The sequence below is a fragment of the Oreochromis niloticus genome, linkage group LG20, assembly GCF_001858045.2.
Source record: "Oreochromis niloticus isolate F11D_XX linkage group LG20, O_niloticus_UMD_NMBU, whole genome shotgun sequence".
Classification (NCBI taxonomy): domain Eukaryota; kingdom Metazoa; phylum Chordata; class Actinopteri; order Cichliformes; family Cichlidae; genus Oreochromis; species Oreochromis niloticus.
The window spans coordinates 13,886,486-13,909,899 of NC_031984.2; the positions used below are offsets into that span (position 1 = coordinate 13,886,486).

Below are 23,414 nucleotides of genomic sequence, written 5' to 3' on the forward strand. Positions count from 1 at the left end.
TAAGGTGACTCACTTGGCCCTTGAAGAACATAAAACTTCTCTGGCTTGAAAAACTCTTGAGTTTCTTTTACAGTTTGCTTTGGTTTTTATCCACTTTCAGTGCAAAATTCTCCCCAATCAGTTTTGCATTGCAGCATTTGGCTGAATCTGAGCAGAGTGTATAACCCTGAACACATCATCAACACTGATGAACCAGTTTCATTGGCAGCCTTGTATGCCCATCCTTGAAGACTGCTTCCACCATGTTTGACAGTTAATGTGGTGGATTTTTTTTTTCTTTCTCGTCCACACGTTTCTTTTCCTAAAATTCTGGTACAAATTAATCTGGTAGTTTCATCTGGCCAAAGAGTTTTTTCCAGAGCTGTGGAGGCTCTTAGAGGTTTTCTGGCAAAGTTTAAAGTTTAATCTGGCTTTCCAGTTCTTCAGTGCAACTAGTTTAAACTGTTTTCAAATGTTTGTATTTACATTCGTGAAGCCATCTCTTAATTGACTTTGACAATGACACACCTGCCTCGAGAGTATTTTTCACTTGGTTAGATATTGTGAAGTGGTCTTTCTTTACCAAATATAGAATTCTGTAATCACTTTGTTGTCTGTGGTTTTTCAGGCCTTTTGAAGTTGCTGAACTGGCCTGTGCATTTCTTCTTGTAAAGATTGTACCAGATTCCTACAAAAGTTTGGTGATTTATTTTGGTTGTTTAGTCTAATGATGGCCTCTTTCACTGGCATATTTTGTGCTCTAATGATCAGTATATAAATACAAGTTGAAATAATATTCTATCAGCTTAACTTGTCAAGTAACAGGTGAAACAGCTCCCCAGTCAACTGTCCATTCACTTAAATAGAGGATTGTATATAGAAATGACTAATTTTTCAACAAATTTCTGTATTAAAGCTGAAAGTCTATACTTCTATCACATATGAGTGATTGAAAAACCCACTGTGGAGGCAAAAAACAATTAATAAAATGTGTTACGGTCCAAAATCTCACAGAACTAACCACATGTCCGTATCAGTTACAAAGACGATCCATATAGTCTATTTTGGCAAAGGAATTTAACTTAATTTTTATTAAAATATCGAATAAACAACTTTCTCACCAAGTTCACAATAAAACATTTAACTGCCTGAAAGTGACATGGTAACCAAATACAAATTAGTTTCCAAAGAATTTTAAATATTTAAGACAACTGCCTATTGTCCAGCTCATCATAACCTAACGAAGTAAGAAGTGATAAAGACGTGTGGGTATCGGTTTACTCAGAGGTATGACACCTTTGTGCAGACTGCTGAAACATATCCATTGCTTTTGCTTTCAAACATGTGCATGTATCCAACATCACATATGCTAGCTGTCTGACAGGCTATAATTCATCCAAAAGGACCCCCCCAAAATAAAGACAATTAAAAGAAGTCAACAACAACAACAAAAAACAACACAAAAACAAAGACAAAAATCCCCCCACGTCTACTCCATTTTCATTTAAGACAATGCAAAAAATAAAAATAAAAATCAACTACTACTGTGCAACTAAATGGACTACATCCAACTGCTTTGTGATAACAGGAGGAGGTGAAGTTGTGCAGGATGTTAATCCAGGCTTCATTTCCTCTTAAGGCAGGTAAGCTTAAAAAGTCCTTTTCATCAGATAACAGAACATTCTGGTAGGAGAACAGGCTTCACATCACAGAGCCCAAACTGAGAGAAACATCTGTCTTGAGCTTTCTTCAATGTCCATTCATGGTTGTCTTAGGTAGGTGTGCGTGCATTTATTTACAAGTTATACCAAATCCAATGCCAGCATGAAGCCCTGGCATACATTTAAAATATATATGGTGATAACCAAGACATCACCTTGACGTATCTTATGCCATCCTCTTCATGTGTACATCCAAATGCAATCCAACACTAATCAATCCCTTCCATAGTTGCAGATGCACTTCCCTCTCTCCTCTTTTTCTTACATAATTTACTGATTAGCATGTATGTGTGTATGTCTTGTATGACTGGATATGTGTCTGTCGATCTACATTAGCATCTTTATGGAGAGTTTGGGAATACTGAATGTTTGAGCTAATTCATATAAGTCGATGAGGCAGAGGAGGTGGGTGAGCGGAAGCCGAGGAGGAGGGGTAGTGCTGTCTGAGCCTCTAAAAAACAGGCACTCTGGTCAGAGTACAGGCATTAATATCCTCAGTGTGAGTGGCTCTGTGCAGGGACGGTTCTGAGGCACTGCGGTTTATCTTAGGGAGGGCATGCTGGAGAAGCTCAATGGAGGACAAGATCTAAAGAAAAAAAAAAAAGAGAGAGATTTAAACGGGGTTAAACAAAACACTAACAATTGAGCTTGATGATCTACAATTGCCATGAGAGTAGCTCACCTGTGGAAAGAGTGGCCTCTCATCCTTGGACTTCTTGATGCAGTCAGCCACCAACCTTTTCATGGCTTTGGGGCAGTTCTTATAGAGCTTGCTGAGGTCTGGAGATAGATAGCCTCTTCCCACCATGAAGATAATCTAACGGGGGAGTCAGAAATAGCAGACCGAGTAGAACAGCAATCACATTTTAAAGTATTTTAGAAATGAAAATTTGATTAAAGCCAGTACATCTGTAGTGGACGACCGATCAGTGCTTGATCAGTCCATCTTGCAGATAAAGATATAAATATGGGCAGTGAGTCTAACACTGGAGCTATTGTGAAGGCATGAGTGCACGATGCTGCAGAGATAAAGGATGACACGTACTCTATGTGCCTGCCAGATCAGCACTGTTCAAAGTCATGCTACAGTATCAAGGAGAACAGAAAACAATAGTGGATCATAACATTTACGGGTGCACTGTGCAAAAGTTTTAATTGAATTTGAATACAAACACAGTGAAGTAAATTCAGTAAGACACCACATATGACCCAGGCCAGGACTCATGGTCTATGAGAGGACAAAAACACCTAAACATACACATATGCACACCCATGCTCCCCCTTTCTCACACACATACAGGGTTGTGTTACGGGGTCTAAAATTAGGCCAGTGGCTCCATGGCGCTCGCCTCTGTTCCACAGTGGGCCTTGGGCCAGCTCCACAACCCCCCTTCAGACAGTGACACAGTGTCTTTCCACCACCTTCTAGCCTAGGTTTGCAGAGAGCTACAGCTTAGACATGTGTCTGATTGCAGGCATACAGCACTGGAACCCTTAAGTTAACACTATGTCTAACAAAATCAATGTTCTAGCCAAGAGACTTATTTGTATGACAAAAGAGACTTAAGTGCTTTAATGTCATCAAAGATGCAGTGATATACTCTTAAACCATTAGTGTAATACATTTAAACATCTTTACCTGATCTCTATTTCCTATCTGGGAGTATGGGAGCTCTCCCGTCATGAGCTCAAAGAGAACAATTCCATAGGAATAGACATCAGACTGGAAGCTGTAAGGATTATTATCCTCCATCCGGATAACCTCAGGAGCCTGTAAATACACAAAAAGAAACCAAGTCAAGTTTTTTACATAGTAGCATTAAACCAACTATTCATCTATCTAATCACAACTCATCAAGTCCCTTAATATAGCCCACTTGTTGCTAGAGTGGAATTAAGTTCTTAGGGAATGAACTTTCAAACTTTAACATGTTAAAATAATCTTATTCCTCAATGACTGACAGTCCCAGCTTGTTCAAATGCTTTATATAATCTATGATAATTTTTTTTTTTTAAAAGATGATGATAATTGCATCATTAGATGATAATTAAAAAATGTAACTTTGGATCAGCACCATATGGTGTTACTAACCATCCAAAGAATGGATCCAGAAGGCTGCTCCACCTGATGTGAGCCACTCCACCTTGCTTTCACCGTAGCAAGACCAAAGTCACCAATTTTTACTGTTAGCCCTTCATGCAAGAAAATGTCTGCACTACAGTCAAGGAATCACACTGAGGAAAAACACATCCTGTACACCAGGAGGATAAGTTTTTTGTTTGTTTTTTTAAATTTTCATTAACATACACTGAAAAACCAATAGAAAGGATACTGTTTGACTTCATGTCTCGGTGAATGATGTTCTTTGCATGAAGATAGCTGAAAATGAAGAAAAAAATAATTATATCCCAGTTATTGTTGATCTGATTTTAAGAAAGAAGTGAGAAGTTTTGTACAACTTACTCCATGCCCTGAGCAGTCTGCCTGGCAATATCTATGAGCTGGATCATCTTGAAATTTGTCTCCAGGACATGTATGTGCTTGTAGAGGCTGCTACCCTCACACCACTGTGTCACAATGGCCAGGTTGTCCTTAGTCATATAACCCATGAACAACAGGATGTTGACATGTCGTGTTTTCCTGTGACCAGATGCAGAAAGGAAGAGGAAATCACCATATCAAAGATAAGAAAAACATTTGAAATGTAGATGACTCAATAAGAAGTCAACAGTATAAAATATTAAAAACACCTGAAAATCTTAATGCTGGTAAGAAAAACATTTTATGCACTCTCACCTGAGGACTGCCACTTCATTTCTGAATGCCTGGAACTGCTCTGGTGTAGGGTCTGTCACCTTTAAAATCTTTACTGCTACATCACCTGCAACAAAAATAATAATGAAATCCACAAAACTCGTATGACCAGCAATTATGCATGCACTCTGCTTATTGTTTATTTTTTCTGTCAGGAAACTAAAGGAAGTGATACACTTGATGGTGCGTAGCATCTGCAGCTCATTCCTACCATGCCATTTTCCTTTGAATACAGTTCCGAAGGAGCCGGAACCAATGCGGGACTGCAGATAAACCTCACTGGCCTCAATCTCCCAGTAGTAACTGGAGTCCCGCTTGTCCCGAGGCCTCTGAGTAAACAGGAATCAAAGAGATGCAACTGATGTCATACAAAGCAGAAACACACTTTTATCATAAGGTTTCATTCCGAAGGGGAAAGCAAGAGTGCACCAAACTGTCCAATGTCATTTAATATACAAGACAAAAAAACCCCATAACTTACTATTTGAGCTTTTTTGTCCTGAGTGTTGAGGGATGGGGCCCTCTCTCGCTGGGCAGGTGCAGGGGTTTTGGATTGGGATTGGGTCCAGCCTGTAGGAACCTGGTTGGGTGAACTCCCCGCTTCAGGAATACAAAGCAAAAGAGAATATAGGAATTAAGCATAGAAGACTTAGTGAATGATATGGATCCAGGTTATGTGTTATATAGGCATCTCATCAAGTTCACTGTTTTCATGCATGACAGTAGTTAGTGCTCAGTGAGCATATCAACAAAACACCAGAGGGAGCAGGGGATCGCGAGATATTCAGTTAGTCAAAATAATTTGTGAACTTTTTGTTTTGCACAACAAAATGGGAAACTGAAGTGAGGAAGAAGACACAAAAGTACATGACATGAAGCTAATGAAATGCAGACTTACCCGAGTCATGATCACGCATTGCATCCTGAAGAGACAAAAAAAAAACCACAAGCAAAGTTTTGTTACTTTGTGCAAACACCATGCCTTGTGCTTTGCTGTCACTCATGGTTTGACAGTACAGCTAAGAGATGTGAATGCAGATAGCCTGCTTGCAAGGCATGCCATTGAGACTGCACACAGACACTCTGCTTTCTAACCTTTTCTCGACTCTCAGGTGAAGCCTCAACAAAAGACTGGGAGAAGTGCACAATACCTACTTTCCTCTTCAGCCAGAATCTATGGCACCAGGAGCTGGGGGAGGTATTCAGGCAGTCTAGCTACTCCCCAGAAGGGTACAATACAACAGGCCAGTGAAGAGACAGGAGGCAAAGGGACAGAGCAAAGGAAAGTGAGGAAAGAACAAAGACAAAATGGATTTCCAGGTTTTACCTGGACAGAAACTGGGGAAAAGATCTACAAAGCATTCAAAACTATTGAGCTGGTTATGCAAGAACAGCAGCTGCAATAAAGCAGAAGCTAGAACTAACCAGGGGGAAGTCAATTGTCACAGATAATAAAATTTGTTGGGCTGAAAAACAGACTGAGCCCTTCTGAGTGGCTTAGTTAACACTCAGGTAGATAAGTAGGAAAAAGGAAAAGCAAGTCAAAGATCATTGGAATGGAGGGCAAGAACACTTGCAAGCACAAGATATTTTAGGAGTGACTGCCTGAACCTACAGGAGTACCCAAGGGGCCCATATGGTGTGTAGTTACCTCGATCACGCTGCTGTCTACAGGCAGAGTAGTGCTAACCATGTGGACATTTGGTGTAGAAGTGGAGCGCTGCCTCTGGGAGAGACCGCCACCAGTGGGTGGTGCGTAGTTGAAGGCATGAGGGGTAGAATAACGGTAGGCTGAGCTGTGAGGGAGAACAAGATTTTAAATATTAAGAATGAGGTGGTTTTAAATGTCAGTGCTTCAGATGGCACAAACCACTGACATTTAAAAGAAACAAACTGAATTCTGTAACTTCTTTAAAATTTGGGCCAAGGTTGGGTGTGGTTATAGTTGGTCTAGAGCCTTTCTGGTTTCATTTCTGTCATTTTTCTTCCACTCCCTTTCTCAACTCACATTTTTTGCCAACAACAGATGCCCAACAAACAAAGTCATATACAATATACCATACTGTAACCACAACAACAAAACAAAGGGGAATTAAAAAAAAGAAAGAAAAAACATTACAGGGAAGTAGTTGTTAGCCAATTGCATTGTGGCCATCTCTCATGCCATTTTTGGCAAACTTGAAATTCAGAGGTATTTTGTCCTTGATATTTGCCAAGATCAGCGTTGGCTCAGCTGAAGAGAACAAAGCTCACTAACATCTAAAAAACATAACTGACTTAAGATGTTCACTTACAGGCAAAACAAATCATTTGAACCCAAGTTCAAATATCCACAAATTTATGATCCCAATTTTGCATGAATGAAAGCTTCCTTTTTTTAAATTTATTCAAGCCTCTTGGTACACCCCACTGTTACCGAACCAGTTGTAATGTATTGTAGCTGCTCGTTAAAACTGGGACAGCAGGACCCCAGCTCAATGACGTATATAAACAGAGATCATATTATATCACACCCACAAACATGGAGAGCACTCTTTGAGCACAATCCCCTTTTTGGCAATATCCCACTATGTTTCAAAAGAGCACTGGGGAAGGCTCTACATGGAACAACTTGATACTTTGTAAGTGCTAATTTGGCAGCTTAGAGCACTTTTTAGCCATTTTAAGAGCTACTGAAACAACAGATTCTTTTCACACCGTGCTCCTCCAGCCCTTGGACTGGTTAAGCCCTCATAAAGCCAAGGACGTCATTCAAAAACAGGATTTAATGTAATTAAGATTACGGTTCTGGTAGAAATAAGAACATCACTCCAACTGTGATTATTTACAGTATAGCCATCCAACAGCACCCCTCTCCCAAACACACATGCATACAATATTAACATCTTAATAATAATTTAAGTAATTTCTTTCTATATTTCTCATCTAGTTGCAAGTAGCACCCTGCACTATTAGCTCTCCCTACAACATCAAACAATGCCTGATAGGGAAAACAAAACAAACCAAACGCTGGACAAAAACCCCCAAAAACATCACCTTCAAACAGCACATATGTATTCATGATCAGAGCCTTTACACCTTATGAACTTAAAGGTTCCCTGTGGTTTATGCTTTCTTCTGCTAGTGCCATAAAGCTGTTTATGTAATTTAAACCCCATTTTCTTTATCTCTCACACACATGCACTTTGACACAAATGCATGCTAGTGACATGATACACATGCTGCTAATAGACTGAAACTATCCAAGTGATCTGCAGGTGGTAACATGCAGATATCAGCCAAAATCAACACAGGGTTTCGACTGCTGCTTTTTTTAAATGTTTCGTTCTGTCATTGTCATGTCATTGTTTTTAAGGGTGTAAAATATATTAAAACATTTCATTGAAGCCTTTTAAAAATTAAGTTGTTTTAGGCTTTTTCAGAGAAGGGCAGATACATTAACAATTTGAGTTTTATTTGAAAATAACACTAGGAGTGCAAATTATACAGAGACTCACCTTGGAAACCGTGTTAAAGACTCTCTCATACGCCGGGATGAAGGCGGTGGCACAGACGGCGCATTGCACTCGCCGGGCGTTTGACACAATCTGACAGAAACAAAGTGTCACCAACTAGTTCGCGCAAACACACCAGTGTTTAATCAAGTAAAAGCTGACGGCTACACAGTACAGTGGTTGTAAGGGGAAATAGCTCATCTATTCAGCGTCATTGATAAGGATCTCAAAAAGATTACCCACAGCCTGCATGCAAAATACAAGTAACTGAGCACAAACATGCAAAACTGTGTATATGAGCTTAGGCCTACATGTAAAAACTGCAGCATCAATAAAACCTTTTTTGTTTATTATCCTGTCTGCATGTTAAATCCTACCTTATATATATTTGTATGTCTTTCAGTTACAATTCTAAAAGCAATTATTTATGATGTAACATACAAAAATACTGACAAGTTGTTTAAATGCTTTCATATACTTACAAGAGTTGTCTGATATTGATCCAGTCCACACACATTGTGGGCACTTTGGTGCTACAATGCTCATGGAATTTGTAGCCACATGTTTGGCAACGGAAACCATTCAGAAGGAACTTCTGGCAAATATCGCAGAACGCTAGTTTCAGATATGTTTTGCGAACCTGGAACAGACAGACATAAATATTCATTTGTTTCTTTAACAGTGACACTCTCTTGAGAGTTGAGGTACTTTTGAGTGCTTCTGGGTACTCACAAAATTATGCGTCGTCAAGGGGACGTGATCTAAAACCTCCACCTGCAGCTCTTCCCCAATTAGTGAAGTTGAATCGGTATTCCAATCCATCCGTGATTTTCTACTGAGGGAGGAAAAAAAAAAAAGTAATGAGATATCTGAAAAGCAGCAACACTAAGCTCTGATTCTCATTATCCGTGCTTTAAAAATCAACAGCAGTTCTGAGCTCACCTCCCCTGTCCTGAATTCAGCCTGAAGACAGCGCAGCACTGAGGCTGCAGGCCCCGCACCCTCAGTGCTTTAATCAGGCAGTGGTAAAGAGTCATACCTGGTCGCACGTTTACCTGAGATGACAAAAAAATACCCCCCAAAAAAGAAATCAATTATTTTTTTCTTGCCTGCTAAGATGTGTGATGGTTCATGAGTAGTTTTATACCAGTGCAATACTTTGAACTGTTGCTATTTGCAGTTATGATGGTGAAATTTTCTGAGGCACCAGTACGTCACCTTTAATGGAAATCAACTCACCACAGTGCGTTGCTGGTTTGGGAGGTAGACACGGATAGTGCTGCTAGCCTTTGAGTCGGGCATCTTGCTGTCATCTGAGGAGCGACGCTGGCAGGGATAGCCCTGGACTATGGTCGGAGAAAGGCAGGGGCCCTCAAACGGAGAGTCTTTCATTCCGAAACCGTTGCTTAGGCTCTTCCACACTCCCTGAGGGTGCGCCATTAGTAAAGCCGAGTGCTTACAATAGTCTGAAATGTAAAAAAATAAACAAGATGAATAAATAAAAGATTAAGGAGACAGTGGAAAGGTGTAAAAGCCTGCAAATTAAAAGAACATGAAAGACATCAGCTGCACTTGACCATTAATCTTTCTGACAGGATTAAGTATTAACCTGCTTGTACTGAAAATCAAACATTCAGCCATGCAGTTTAAGATGGGGGGTTTTTTTGTTTAGTTTTTTTAAATACAGACAAGCACGGTTGATTTGTGTGCATGCCATCTACAACTGAATGAAATGGTGACACAGAATGCAAAGGTACCACAACAAAGACATAACTGGTTAATGCAATGACAATTTTTTGCTGCAATCACTAAATATAACCTCAAAGAGTGCAGACTTCTTTGATTATAGCAAGATTAGGCCCAATGCTGATATGAAGGGTATCTAAGCAGGATGCCTAAAAGTGTGACAGGAAACGTAAAAGGAATCTTTCGGTTGTCATCTAATTAGTGGTTATTTGAGTTATAGAAAACCACATTTTGGTTTAAATGTATCACTTAGTAGTCTTGCCATTTAGTTTTGTAAAAGAAATATAGACTAGCTAAAACTATATTAAAACCAAGAAAATCTCTAGCATTCACAGGGGTCGGTCACAGTTACTTACAGACAAGGTTCACAATTATTTCAACATAGGATGAATTGAAACAAATAAAAAAGGGTAGTTTTCATGTCAACTGGGACTTAAATTTACTTCTTACAACTTAAGGTTTATGTACCCATCACAAATAAATAGGTTACTGCCCCCCTTCTGCTTTGTTTTCAATACAAACTATAGCACTTTACACAGGTCATCACATTTAGTAGGTATACCCTAATTTTCTGTGGTATCACTTAAACAAAGCCCTGTTAGCACTGAAGAGATCATTTACAGTAGTTACTGGTTAGCTGTCACAGCAGGTACACAGGCTTTTTTTTTTTTTTTTCAGAAGTACAGAAAAGCAGGAACTTGCAGAACTGTGGCTGGGCCACCTTCCCCACCATGCTGCTGGAACTGTGTCCAAAACAAGTGCTGTCACCCATCCAGGAAAGAGCCTCAAGAGAAAACGTGTTTGCCAAATCTAGAATAATTAAGATTTTACTCCCATCAGCTTTGATCTGTTCTTCATAGCAAGACAGTCTAAGCAACACAAGCCCACATCAGTGGTGCATCCACATAAGATCCTGTGACAAGTCTCCAAAGTCGCAAATGTAGGTGAGAGCAATCTCAGCAGGTTAGCATTATTTGTAGGTATTAGGTTGAGGGGATCACTTGACTTTTGAGTTTTTAACTTTGTCCAATTAAATAAAAACGTGCTGCTGAAAAAGACAAGGTACGGCTATAACCGAAGTGCGTGAGTGCTTTGTTCTGCTACAGCAGCTATTAGAAGTTACGTGTTTTATAAGGCCTGGTTGATCCAGTTATAACTATGAAATTGCCTGAAGGCCGTCAGACGCGGACTATATCGTCAAACTTCACTGCACGGCTCCGTTCGCCCTCCATTCAATTTTCTCTTGCTCAAACGATTCATTTCTTTGGTAATGCGAGTTGTGGTGAAGCGTTTTTAACTAAAGAGTTAGCACTTCAAACATGAGTCAAAGAGTAGCAATGCTAGGGGCCAGTAGCCTGTATATGCTCACCATGAGAAGTTAAAAAAGTTGTGCTCCGCCATAACTTCAGGAAAAAGTGGCCTCGGTGACATCATCATATTTGCAACGCATTCAAAGAAAAGAGGAATAATTCCAAGTCGGTAAAGATCCAGACACTGTATCAAATAACCCTGTATCCGGTAAATGTTGCATTAATGTAAGAGGGTAAGGTCATAGGCGGGTCTCCTTTTCGAACCACCCAAAATAAGAGAAGAAAAAAAGTTTTCTTCCTCTTCTTTTTTTTTTTTTTTTAATCTCCAATTCGTGGTAAAAGCGAAAAAATCCGTCTGTCCGTCGGACCCTCAAAGTGACACGACGAGGGATATTCTTCAAATCCAGCGAAGCACTTTCAAATTAAAACCTCCCCCCACAAAAAGTAGGTCCGCAGTGCTTCGCTTTGCAGCTCAATATTTACGTTGTTCGGGAGAAGAAGGTGAAGCAGTTTAAGTTGGTGTCGTGCGTCCGGCTGACGCCACTGATTGAAACAGGACCTTGCAGTCATATCAAGAGTTGCAAGCATCACTCACACTGCGCAACTACAGCACAAACTAAGCCCTCCCACTTTACTGGTATTGTCGTTTTTTGTGCTCATAAAAGAGTGAGTATGATTATATCTGAATCTACTGGGTTCGCAATATCATTACATATAAGATACTTTGTAGCCATATTGTGCAGCTTACGCCACCTTTCATACTATCGTGCGGAGAGCTCATACTTGCAAAAACATGTTTTTTCTTTTCCTCAAATGGTACTGCGCATGAAAAATTAACATGCATTTAAATTATTATTATTATTATTATTTTAAAGTTTTCGCAAAAGTATCTTTTGAAAAGCAAGCGAAAAGGCCCACTACCGGTTTGGTGTGAAGGAGTAATCCTCTCCAAGGGCACCATCATCTGGAGACTTTGGGGCAGTGCAATTTTGTAGACCTGGACATAATTTTATAGCCTTTTCACCTCTTAATGCTAAAATTCTTATACTTATGTGGCAAAAAGGACAATGGAGTCTTGTGGTAAGCCATGCAGGCTGCAGCTATTAAAAAAAATTTAACTAATACAAAAAAACAAATCTCACTTATAATGTGCTGGACAGAAATGCGTCATTGTTTTATTTCTATTAGATTTTAATATGCTTTTCAAACATCCCAGCTGTTTCTTATGATCTAACACCGCCACTTCATCCTACCCAAAGTAGTACATTATGACAGTATCGAACTCACCATGTGTTCACCATCTCTGTTGCTTCCAGGTCTGGGTCCCCTGAGGTGTCCTAATCACAGATGGTTCATAAGGTCTTTTGAGCAAGCTGTAGTTGACACCATCTGAAAATAAAACACCACGTTCCAGTCAGTGGTTGATTAAGCATCCTCGTGTTGTTTTCATATAGCACTAGTAGATTATTTTAGTCAAACAACAAAATCAAAAACCTACCATCCATAATCCAGTTCAACAGTAAACCCTACTTTCAGTTCTCATATGTAACTTTCCAACGAGGTCTTCTTTTCTGAAAATGACAGATATTCAACCCAACAAGTAACAGAAACACCGAATACTGTTTCTGTGAAGATGAGGGCAGGGCTTTGTCATTGTGGATCATTTTAAGGTACCCCACTCCACATACAATAGGAGCACAGTTTATCAGTCAGTGAGATATATTAAAATTCTCTTAATCTGTGCAGAAATATGCTTTACAGGTGGTTATATTTTGCCAGATCTCCAGTAAAGATTGTGAGCTGCAAAATTAAGACTAGAAAGGAGAGAAATTGCAACCCTGAAGGCAAACAACCAAAGCCACCTTAAGACTGAGATGAATGCATTTCCCACTTATTGATTTGGCACAGCACTCAGACCAGTTAGCTGAGATGCTTGCAGCTCCCACAGATTGTCTCTCTATCAGTTACCCTGTATTCAAAATGTGATGCAATTAGGAGTTTTTGAAGAGCTGGGGTTGTGCAAATGAGAAATCACCAGCTTGAAACACATACCCTTGTACTCTTTATCATAATCAGTGTTACAGGTTTATTGATAATGACATTCATATCCCAGATCCTTACAAGTTTTCAGAAATACATGTTAATGTTCATTTCTTAACTTTGGGCACTCACAAACACAACAGATTGCCTGTAAACAGTAAATTCTGATATGCTTAATAAGAGGAAAAACAGTGTAATGTAACATTTTTAACATATTTATTATTCACTGTGCTATTCTCTTAATTGACCTAATAACGCAAAATAATTTGAGATAATTCCAGTGTTGCTTGATTGCTCTGAGTCAGAGATTATGACAACAATACTCCAGTCTTTGCCAATTCACATCAAACACATTTAAACATTTTCAACTGCCTGGATTAACAAGACAAATGTCTAAATTGCTTATTGTATTAATTTTGTAAACAAAGCTGCTTCTGAAATCTTTCTCAGCTAATGTCAATTTAAGTTGTGTTAAATCAAACTCTTAAATCAAGTCTCTATGATAGAGGCATACATGTACAGCCAACATTTTTGTTAAATATTGTGAGAGCAAAGGCTGTACTTACTTTTTTATTTAGATATGGCCTATGGGGACATCCAGACCAACCAGTTTTTAACTTGCTCAGAGTCCTATAGGCAAATTAACCTCAGTAAACTGAAGCAAGATGATAAATAAAAACTGTCACGTAGAAACCTTTTCAGTTTCCAGATTAAATGTGAAGAACTGTGAGCATTTTGTATGGGCAAGCTAACTGTATCCATGCTGTGACTCTCACATGTGGTTAATTTTTGAAGAACGTCCTATTAATAGTTAATAAAAGCACTGTGTTGTATTGCAGTCGCAGTGGTAGTGTGAGAAGTGTAGTGCAGGTAAAGTGAAGACTATAACATTCTCTAGCGTTTGTTTTAAGAAGCTTTTAAATGTTGAACATGATGAGGGGGGAAAAAATAAGGTCAGTCGATTAAGGGAAAAGGGACCGTTCTAAAGCCACGATTGGCTGATTCATAGAGGCGGTGTCCAGAGCCTCTCATGTGTGATTGGCCGCTCGCAGAGTAGTCGACCAATGACTGTGTGAGCTTTTAATGGATACGGTGAATGACAATTCAGGAACTCCTGCTCGCACCGCATGTAGCGCAAAGAAGGAGGCGTAAACACTGACATAGCTAGGTAGCCATCAAGGTAAGCAATAAAACGACATTAAAAATACTTTCATCAATTTACGTTGTATATCTTTTAACTTTGAAACGAAGGCATGTTAAGATTGATGTTAACCTTTACTTGAGCGTTTAATCGAATTTCTTTTTTCTAAAATACGCACTGGTTTAGTTTAGACTCACTAACGAAGCGTCGGGATCTTGGTCAGGCCCGCTAATGCTAGCTCGTCACAACGACTTTGGTGTTTGCGCCCTGCGCGGGAAATTTTATACTTATGGTAAATTTACTGAAATCCCTGCGAAAACAATGTATTGTGAAAATGTATCGCTATAACAGTGGGTGAGACACTTTTCTATATGGGGAAAGAGGACTGATCGTCGACTGAACCGTGCTTCTTGATCGTGGTCGTGAGGTGGTGTGCTAGCATGTGCTAGCCAGCAGCATTGGTGTCTCGCGAGTACGCAGAAAAATCAACGTGACTAGGCCCGTGTTAGCGTAGCTTCAACCTTTTGGCATTTGATTTCTGTTTTGGAAGCGCAAAATATTTCTGAAACATGTAGTCAGATATGTACATTTAACAGGCATACAGTTTGTTTGTTTTTTAACGACTCGAGTTATCGTGCTATTGTTTGTACCTCGAGTTTGCTGGTATCATTGAAGGCGTTAAATCAACAAATCAACGATGCGACATGCTGGCCTCTGAAGCTAGCTTTCTAAGTAAGCATGCTTTCGTGGTTATTTACGTAGCAGTCGGCAGTGGGTGGCATTAAATTGATTGTTTTAACGAGGATTACTTCATCACGGCTTTCTCCATCAAATCGAGGCGCGTTGGGTGTCCCCATGTGGCCCGTGGATAAACGTTATACGAAATTTTAGAAGGCGTTTAGTGACGAAAGTTGAAGTGGGACGGACACCTGGATGGACAGTAAAACAAAAAAGAAACAAGCTTCACTGTATGCAAAGTCAATAAAATCTATCTGACTCATTAGGTTGCCCCAGGTCTTCTTTTGGGATGGGTAATACGGGAGAATTGATTACTCATTAACTCACATTCTTCCTGATTTGATGTCTTCAGCACTATCAGCAAACAGAAGTTTGACCTAGGGCAATTACAGCATGATCCCGCTGAGGAAGCCTTGTAAGTTAGTTTAGTAGTTGAGTGTAGTCTGGTGGTCAGTTATGATAGACTAGAGCTTGGCAGAAGAAAAAAAACAAAACAACAACTATTGTTTGATTTTTAGATTAGATTCCCCCCCTTCCCCTGGTAGTCATTATACTAGAATGACTCCTGTAGTAACTGTGCTTCAGTTGTGATGTAAAGGTGTTTGACTCTGGCATAAGCAATTTTAAACATGAGACAATAAGAGTTAGCCTACTTTGACCACCCTTGAAAATCATTATTATTTTTGTTATATTCATGTAATTTTTGATGTTAGGTACTTGTGACAGAATTTTTTCTTTAGCCTTAAATTGTTTCATCAATTAAATTGCAAGATTTTTTGATAATCTAAATGTGAAATAGTGGTCTGCACATAGAGATGGATTTAGATTAATGTGCAGATTTCACATTTAAACTTCATTCTAAACTTACATTCTATAGATCACAGTTTAACACAAACTGGTATCCAAATTTAGCACCAGTAAAGGGCATTTCTTTCATCTACAATGTCCATACATGTACCTCTCAGAGGTTAGACTTAAGTTGGACTTGATGGTCACATCAAAACTGGAAGTTTGGAGAGTGCCAAAGATGATAGCCACATTCTCCAAGGGGAAAGGGGGGGGTCTTTGTTGAAACTAATGCAAAAGCTAACATGAACAACTGAAAAACAGTTGAAAGTCAGTGTTCATAAGGATCATTGAGTACATGAAACGATGTGTTAACTAATTTCTGTTTTTTTGTTTTTTCTTCAAGGTAATGGAGATGAGCAGCAACAGTGAGTGCTTTGGATGTGGCCGCTCTGGACATTGGGTCAAGCACTGCCCTAATGCCAGTGGTTCGCGTGGCCGTGGCAGGGGACGAGGACGAGGCAAGGGTACTATACTATTCTTGCCACACCCAATATAAACTGGATTTAATTATAGAAGGCATGGGTGAAAATGAAAGGAAAAACTCAATTCTTGTAGTTTTCTGCTTTGCTTATCTATCTGTGTCATTACAGAGCTGTTCTGTTATCGGTGCGGAGACCAAGGACACATGGCCAGGGACTGTGACCAAACTGAGGATGGTGTGAATTCCATTTGTTTTTCTTCAATTCAGTTTTACTTGGTACCGATTTTTCCCAGAAATGTTTTTTTCTTTTAATCATTTTTTTTTAATGTCAAACTGTTTCAATTTTTCCCCAGCGTGCTACAACTGCCACAGGAGTGGTCACATTTCCCGGGACTGCAAGGAGCCCAAAAAGGAGAGAGAGCAGCTCTGCTACACTTGCGGGAAAGCTGGTCACATGGCCCGTGACTGCGATCACGCCAATGAGCAGAAGTGCTACTCCTGCGGTGGGTTTGGCCACATCCAGAAGCTGTGCGATAAGGTGAAATGTTACAGGTAAGTATGGTTCTGTTAGGAGAAGCACGCTTGGTCCTATAGTTTGACAACATTTCTACTATTTTGAAGCCCTCCAATTCTAATCTTTAGGTATACTTGGGTTCTGTGTTAATTTTAGAGTCCGCTTTTATCGCACTCACCAAATTCTTTCTTTTTCAGGTGTGGTGAGATTGGTCACGTTGCTGTACACTGCAGTAAAGCAAGCGAGACTAACTGCTACAACTGCGGAAAGGCAGGCCACCTGGCAAAAGAGTGCACCATTGAAGCCACCGCATAATCAGTGCCCTCTGTTGCCCCTCCTTTTTTCAGATTGATGGTTGGTTGTATTATTTTCTCTGAATCCTCTTCACTGGCCAAAGGTTGGCTAACAGAGGCTAGTCCCAGGCCAGTGAGCCTCTCGACATGTAATACAAAGAAAGGGGTGAAAAAAATATCTTTCTGCATTCAATACAAAAAATGTTTTAGTTTGGTAGCGGTGTTATGTATAATGCTTTGTTAAAGAACCCCCCTTTCCAAGCCACTGGTGACCAGAGATGAATAAACGGGACTAAACATATGGGAATCTATAGGACCTCTGAGCTTGTGGAAGTGTATCTCAGTAAAATGAGATAGAAGAAGGGAGTAAATGGAAACCAAACTTCCATGTATGGTTATTTTGGTTTGTTTTAGTGGGATATGAGTTGGCCAAGAGAGTATGACATGGAAACAGTTCATAACATGATGCATTTCAGCCCTACAGCAGCTAAGTGGGCGATAACAAACTACATGTTATATTACTAAGATATAAAAATTTTGGAGTTGTTAAAAGAAACATGCTCTTTTATAGAAATCTGTTTACAATTTAAGTAACACGGTAGTCCAAGGCAGACTTTTCCTTTTAAAAATGGCTTTGGAATTTTTTGTTTTTTACCTTGGCAAAACTTAACATCAACAGTTGTCAGAACGGCAGAATTAGGAGTTATTTGGGAATGAAAAATGTTTTCACAGAAAATCAAAAATGTTATTTTTGTACAATATCACTTAGACTACTGTATAAATACCATTTGCTTGTACTCAGTTTTTAAGTCGGAAGGAAAGTGCAACTGAAGTCCTAGAAAATAGAAGTGTAATTTTAAACTATCAATAAAGCTGGAGGAGCACGGGGAGGATCTTCTTGTCTGATTTCTTTTGCAATACACCCAGTATTTACCACAGCTCGTTTTGCCAGGCTTTATCTTTACAGATGTTTCTGTTCTCAAATCATCTGAACATCTTGTGCAAGAAGTGGGACGCTGATAACTTTTGAGCTGCTGCTTGTGTCCTAGAAGTTCAAATAAAGGATTATCTGATAGATAACCTACAGATTACTGTGGGATTAAACAACATGCAAAGCTGGACCTTGTATTTTTATTTTATATTAATCTAGACATTTTGTTAGTCTGCAGTTACAAAACATCTGCAGCATTACATCCAGAAAATTATGTGATTAACATGAGCAGACATATTTATTTATTCCACTAAGAAATGGTTAAACACTTTCTCACTGGATGGGTTAATTTTGCCTATCAGGCTTCCTGCAGCACATTCCTGGCAATTTTTGGACTCGACATACTCCTGCATGTGACATCAGCAACTAAACCGAGCTATTTGTGTTTGTCATTGCTAAATAAGATTCATCCGCATCCATTTTGAGCTCTCTGCTCTACATATACTTGATCTGGAATGACAAGAAGCGGTGATCAATGAGTTCTCCTATTTTGTCTTTGCTCTGCGGACCCTGTGATCCATGCGTGTCTTGTGCGTACAACAAATGGAAAGCTCCACCTCGGTGTCTAAAATGGCAGCGGGGGTTGCGGTGCAGATGCAGCTCCTTCCGGCAGAGATGCAGCAAAAGACCCTCCTACTCCTCATATGTCGTCATCGGGTCTCAACCAGTCAAATTATAGGCGAGAAAATATATGAGAGAAAACAAGCCCAAACAGCCAGCCAGCGAGCGCGGCCGGTGCGAGCCGGCTCACGCTTCTTGAGGGGTTCAGATTTATACATTGTTGTCTTTTTTTTTTCTTCATTAACCCGGTGGGTAAGTAAAGGAGATGAGGGGACTCCTGCCGTTTTACCGGGGTTTGTACACCCTGAGTAACCGCCAAGCCAGTCGTAAAGCTGGGATTGTCGGTTCTCGGTGCGGGCTTTGCGGAACTCAGTCTAATAGCAAGGTACGGTTCGAGCTGTTGCTGTTGTTGTTGCTTCGGGCTCAGGCAAACAACATGTCGTTGACACTGATAACAAGGCGGTACTTTGTTTGTTGTTCTCTCGGATTGTTTTTTGTTACAATGTATCGAATCGACGTGGCGTGCGGGGTTGCTTGCAACTTTCTCAGCTGTGGATGCGCTCAGGGATGAAACAACAGGGGCGCTGACATCAGGGGCAGCAGCAGATGTAGCTCGCTGTATTTTTGCCCCCCCCATGAGGAAAAACAACCACTGATACACTGTGTTCTTTATTTGTTTTAATTGGTCCCAGCTCCAGCGGGGGGAAAGAAATTTGGGGTTTGGGTTATTTTAAGATTGATTGTAATATGCTAACAGTGTAACCTAACAGGCCTGTGTACTGCTGTGTCACCATAGCAATTCTCACATAGATTCCTGTCTTCCCTGTTGACGTCAAATACAAAACAGTTGTTATCATTATTACACGATGATGATGATTGCCTACAAAGAATTTAAGTTATGTAAAATGATAAATGATCAGTGTCATTGGAAATGTAATACTATGCACAGTAATAGATTATTCTCTTTAAGACATCATTCAAACCCATTGGTTATTCAGTGAACCCTTATTCTACTTCACTTGTCTGCTATTAATCACTCATGTTGTTTCCCCAGGTGAAAAAGTGCTTATTTGTTTGGCTGATCAGTGTGTGTCTGTCCTTCCCTTCTGCAGCCACAGCCAAGGTTTGGGCTGTTGTTCGACATTGATGGCGTGCTTGTCAGAGGGAGAATGCCAATCCCTGCGGCAACAAAAGCATTTGAGAAGTTGGTCGACTCTCAGGGACAGTTTGTGGTGCCAGTCGTTTTTGTCACAAATGCAGGGAATTGCCTCAGACAAACAAAAGCGGACCAGCTCTCTCACATCCTGGGAGTGCCTGTGAGTTTTAAATTCCTATGCAAGTTTTAATGGTGTTAAGGGTGTATCCCCTGCTCTTTGGTGTGTGCATGCAGTGCATTCAAAACTTTTTCAGTTTCCCCTCATTTTTTAATTAATAATAAAATAATAAATGGATGCATAATTTTATTGAAAGACGCACAAACACACGTGTTTGTACAGAGTTTGTACAATTCTAACAAGCTTTAAAGTCAATATTTGCTATCGCCACCTTTTTGTTTTTCAGCATAGCCTGAAGACTGAAAATTGTCCTTTTGCTAACTGGTAGATGTAAAACACTAGTTCATCTCTTGAGTTCAGTCCTTTTTTTATTTCTTGAATGAATGATTTAAAGGTCAGTGTTAAGTGGCTTAACAAACAACGACAATAATTATTATTTTGGAAATGTTCAGGTAAAAGGACTGGACTGAAAATGAGTAAAAAAGAAGTCAATGTTCAAAGAAAAACTTTGAAAGACTTTTGGAAAGGCTGGAGCACTATTGCTCAAGACCACTTTAAAAATTTACAAGAAAATCTGATTCTTTGGAAGCAAAATGTAAAGAAATGGGTGGTGGCTTGAGACTTGTGCACAGTACTGAAACTTAAGTTGTTACGTTTTAGCTCTGATTATTTTTGGATAATTTGGTCTCACCTGACTCCTTTGCTATTAACCTCACTACAACTGTTCTATTTTCAGATCACACAAGACCAAGTTATCATGTCCCATAGTCCCCTGAGGATGTTTAAGAAGTTCCATGACAAATGTGTCTTGGTGTCAGGACAAGGACCTGTCCTGGAAATTGCTAAAAAGTATCCTAGAACTCTGCTTTGTTTGAATTTTACAATATAATTTATATATTTACATTTAAACTTGAATATTACTTCTTCATTTCTCCTTAACATTTTGTCTTTAGTGTGGGCTTTAAGAATGTAATCAGTATTGATATGCTAAGAGAATCGTACCCATTGTTGGACATGGTGGATCACAACAGGAGACCAAAATTGCCGGTGAGATTTTACAATCTGGTGCACAAACATGATGTTGGAGATATGCATAATATAATGTCATGTACAGTATCATAACTTTAATTTCCCTTCTTTAAATTTAGTCCAATCCCGTTGTCAGCCTTCCTAAAATTGAAGGTAAAAACAGTTAGCGCTTCTCAAATTAAACGTTTATCTTTTGTCATTGACATGGTACACTTACTAACATCTGCTTTGGTAGTTTTGAAATTCTTGCAATTTTGATGAACGCTGTTCTAATCTTTGAATTTCACACACAGCTGTGGTTTTGTTCGGTGAGCCGATCCGATGGGAAACCAACCTGCAGCTGATAGTTGACATTCTGTTGACCAATGGTAACCTCAGTTGTAGTCACCAAACCCAAAACACTCCTCACCTTCCCCTGCTGGCCTGCAACATGGACCTCATGTGGATGGCTGAGGCACATTCTCCTCGGTAAACGTTATAAAAATCTGTCTTTTTATTTAAAATGTTTTAAATAAATTGTGCTTAAGAAACTAAAACAGTCTTTCAAATAATCAAATCAGTGTACTGACATATCTGTCTTCCACCGTCTCATTTTGTTCCAGGTTTGGCCATGGAACATTTCTTGTGTGCCTAGAGAACATCTACAAGAAGATAACCGGCAAAGATCTGAAGTATGAGGCTCTTATGGGAAAACCCAGTGAGCTGACTTACCATTTTGCAGAGTACCTCATCAGAAGCCAGGCCATGCAGAGGCAGTGGGAACTTCCCATTACTTCCCTATATGCTATAGGGTGAGACACCAGCTTTTAACTTTGTTTTGCCTTTATACTTAACATAAGACCAGAACTCACTTATCATGATGTCTGATAGACAGATAGGCTATCAAAGAAAAAGATTTTACTGAAATGTTGCTCAATATTTTGGTGAGAAAACTGTTCGCTTTTAAATGCTTACGTGTGTTAGTTAGCATGTCATTCTGTCATGAGAAAAAAGAGAAACTATTCTCTTTTAAATGCTGATGTGTGTTAGTTAGCATGTCATTCTGTCATGCTTTAATTTGGGGACTTGCATGTTTCACTTCAGCTTTTTTTAGCTGATGGTTTGTTCTAATTCATATGACTTGCACTCAGCAGCAGGAAAAAACCCCACACATTTCAACACGTACTGATATATAGGTCAACCTAATGCATGCTGCCTGGGGCACAGAGTAATACCCTTTTCTTCTGCATTTTTAGGGATAACCTCATGACTGACATCTATGGAGCCAATCTGTACAACCGTTACCTGGAGGAGAGAGTTGCAAGAAAAAACCCCAAAGCTGTTGCTAAGATGGTGGCTGCCACTGGGTCCACCACGGCGGTGAACAGGGAGGAAGAGATTGACAGCCTGTGGGAAAGCGAGCTCGCTCTGCCCTCTGCTACATCCTGTAAGTCTGTCCTAGTCTGTACAGGGGTGTATAACCCCAACGCAGAGGTGCCGTCTGATGCAAATCACTGCATCAAGGAGACTGTGTTCCACGGGCACCGGGACTTCATATTTGACCCTGGTCTCGTGGAGCCAGGCCATATCGTGCAGGATGTGGCAGAAGCTGTTGATCTCATCTTTGAGCAAGAAAAGTTTGTGCCTCAGTAGTATTTCGAGCCAACAGGCTTCGTGTGGTCATGGAGATCCAAGTAGGGGGAAAGGGAGGGAAAGCGAGCATTAAACTGGTAGTACCACTTCATGTTCAGACCTCTAGAAGCCTAACACTGTGGACTTTGTTTAAAAACCTGACAGGGCATTGACATAATATAGGTCATCTAAAATTTTAACAATAAAGGAGATTTCAGAGGGAAAAAAAAATTACATAACGGTTGTTTTTTTTGATAGTCATTACCTTTTTTTTTTTTTTTTCTTTTTTTTCCAATAAGGAAATGTGTAAGAACTGCCTTATTTGACCTTATTAAGTATCTTTGTTAGATAAAACTACTGTTCTAGATTGTTACAAACCCTGAAGCCATCCTATATTTATTTACAAGCTAATGACAGTGTTTTTAAGAAGCATATTAACATTTAATCTTTATTCTTACGGTGACCTTTTGTTATTGCATTTTTAGCCATTTGTTTACCCATTTGTCATGGTAAATCTATGCATGAATATGAGAGTAATTCTTGTATCTTTAAAACAACTGTTTGATGTGCAATTTTTTCCTCTAATAGCACTGTCTTTACGGTTTTAGTTTCGACAGCCTTGACCAGTTTTTGCACAGATCAGCCTTTGTGTTACAATATCATCCTTCCATAACATGGTTGTTATAATTTAGAAGGTCATTCTTAGTATAACTGACAGACCACTTGTAAGACAAATTTATACGTGTATACTGTATGTAAGTACTGCTCAAAAAACTAGGAGAACAGTTTTTAACTTTGCTTTTCGGTGTAATTTTCAATCTAGCACACGAGGGGGTTGATGATTTCGGTTTCCAATGAGTCATTTGATTTTGCTCTCAAGATGTTAC

General features: G+C 39.6%; 3 protein-coding genes across 7 annotated transcripts; 2 read left to right on the forward strand and 1 right to left on the reverse strand.

Moving 5' to 3' along the window:
• Positions 1 to 1,041: 1,041 nt before the first annotated feature.
• On the reverse strand, positions 1,042 to 12,716 carry raf1a (Raf-1 proto-oncogene, serine/threonine kinase a). Of its 4 annotated transcripts, XM_013274604.3 has the most exons (18): positions 12,564 to 12,716; positions 12,353 to 12,454; positions 9,249 to 9,475; positions 8,952 to 9,064; positions 8,742 to 8,844; positions 8,492 to 8,649; positions 8,013 to 8,102; positions 6,167 to 6,311; positions 5,414 to 5,438; positions 4,997 to 5,115; positions 4,727 to 4,844; positions 4,498 to 4,582; positions 4,165 to 4,341; positions 4,034 to 4,080; positions 3,793 to 3,911; positions 3,340 to 3,471; positions 2,383 to 2,517; positions 1,042 to 2,286 (listed from the first exon to the last, which is right to left on the reverse strand). In XM_013274604.3, the coding sequence occupies exons 3-18, from the start codon at positions 9,447 to 9,449 to the stop codon at positions 2,152 to 2,154; spliced, it is 1,902 nt and encodes a 633-aa protein (XP_013130058.1). In that variant the 5' UTR covers positions 9,450 to 9,475; positions 12,353 to 12,454; positions 12,564 to 12,716; the 3' UTR covers positions 1,042 to 2,151. The 4 variants fall into 4 exon arrangements, with proteins under 4 accessions (XP_013130058.1, XP_005448719.4, XP_003439035.5 ...); XM_005448662.4 differs by lacking the exons at positions 12,353 to 12,454; positions 12,564 to 12,716 and adding an exon at positions 11,987 to 12,006 and having other exon boundaries at positions 8,742 to 8,841; XM_003438987.5 differs by lacking the exons at positions 12,353 to 12,454; positions 12,564 to 12,716 and adding an exon at positions 11,987 to 12,006.
• A 1,417-nt stretch (positions 12,717 to 14,133) lies between these two features.
• Positions 14,134 to 17,951, forward strand: cnbpa (CCHC-type zinc finger, nucleic acid binding protein a). 2 transcript variants are annotated; one of them, XM_005448663.3, is made up of 5 exons: positions 14,134 to 14,285; positions 16,177 to 16,291; positions 16,424 to 16,489; positions 16,608 to 16,806; positions 16,966 to 17,951. In XM_005448663.3, exons 2-5 carry the CDS (start codon positions 16,180 to 16,182, stop codon positions 17,081 to 17,083), a joined length of 495 nt encoding a protein of 164 aa, XP_005448720.1. In that variant the 5' UTR covers positions 14,134 to 14,285; positions 16,177 to 16,179; the 3' UTR covers positions 17,084 to 17,951. The 2 variants fall into 2 exon arrangements, with proteins under 2 accessions (XP_005448720.1, XP_003439037.1); XM_003438989.4 differs by having other exon boundaries at positions 14,135 to 14,285; positions 16,177 to 16,297.
• A 509-nt stretch (positions 17,952 to 18,460) lies between these two features.
• On the forward strand, positions 18,461 to 23,378 carry LOC100709941 (haloacid dehalogenase-like hydrolase domain-containing 5). The gene is made up of 8 exons (XM_013274608.3): positions 18,461 to 18,998; positions 19,726 to 19,929; positions 20,624 to 20,736; positions 20,841 to 20,934; positions 21,036 to 21,069; positions 21,210 to 21,384; positions 21,519 to 21,707; positions 22,152 to 23,378. The coding sequence occupies exons 1-8, from the start codon at positions 18,879 to 18,881 to the stop codon at positions 22,546 to 22,548; spliced, it is 1,326 nt and encodes a 441-aa protein (XP_013130062.1). The 5' UTR covers positions 18,461 to 18,878; the 3' UTR covers positions 22,549 to 23,378.
• Positions 23,379 to 23,414: the final 36 nt, after the last annotated feature.

Excerpts from the sequence above, each read along its gene's own strand:
- LOC100709941 (XM_013274608.3), top strand. The coding sequence starts at position 18,879 with ATGAGGGGACTCCTGCCGTTTTACCGGGGTTTGTACACCCTGAGTAAC. Across the intron at positions 19,930-20,623 it reads CTCACATCCTGGGAGTGCCT|ATCACACAAGACCAAGTTAT; the intron begins GTGAGTTTTAAA and ends TTCTATTTTCAG. Across the intron at positions 21,708-22,151 it reads ACTTCCCTATATGCTATAGG|GGATAACCTCATGACTGACA; the intron begins GTGAGACACCAG and ends CTGCATTTTTAG.
- raf1a (XM_013274604.3), bottom strand. The coding sequence starts at position 9,449 with ATGGCGCACCCTCAGGGAGTGTGGAAGAGCCTAAGCAACGGTTTCGGA. Across the intron at positions 8,845-8,951 it reads CTGAATTCAGGACAGGGGAG|TAGAAAATCACGGATGGATT; the intron begins GTGAGCTCAGAA and ends TTCCTCCCTCAG. Across the intron at positions 6,312-8,012 it reads TCTTTAACACGGTTTCCAAG|CTCAGCCTACCGTTATTCTA; the intron begins GTGAGTCTCTGT and ends TCTCCCTCACAG.
- cnbpa (XM_003438989.4), top strand. The coding sequence starts at position 16,180 with ATGGAGATGAGCAGCAACAGTGAGTGCTTTGGATGTGGCCGCTCTGGA. Across the intron at positions 16,298-16,423 it reads GGGACGAGGACGAGGCAAGG|AGCTGTTCTGTTATCGGTGC; the intron begins GTACTATACTAT and ends GTGTCATTACAG. Across the intron at positions 16,490-16,607 it reads CTGTGACCAAACTGAGGATG|CGTGCTACAACTGCCACAGG; the intron begins GTGTGAATTCCA and ends ATTTTTCCCCAG.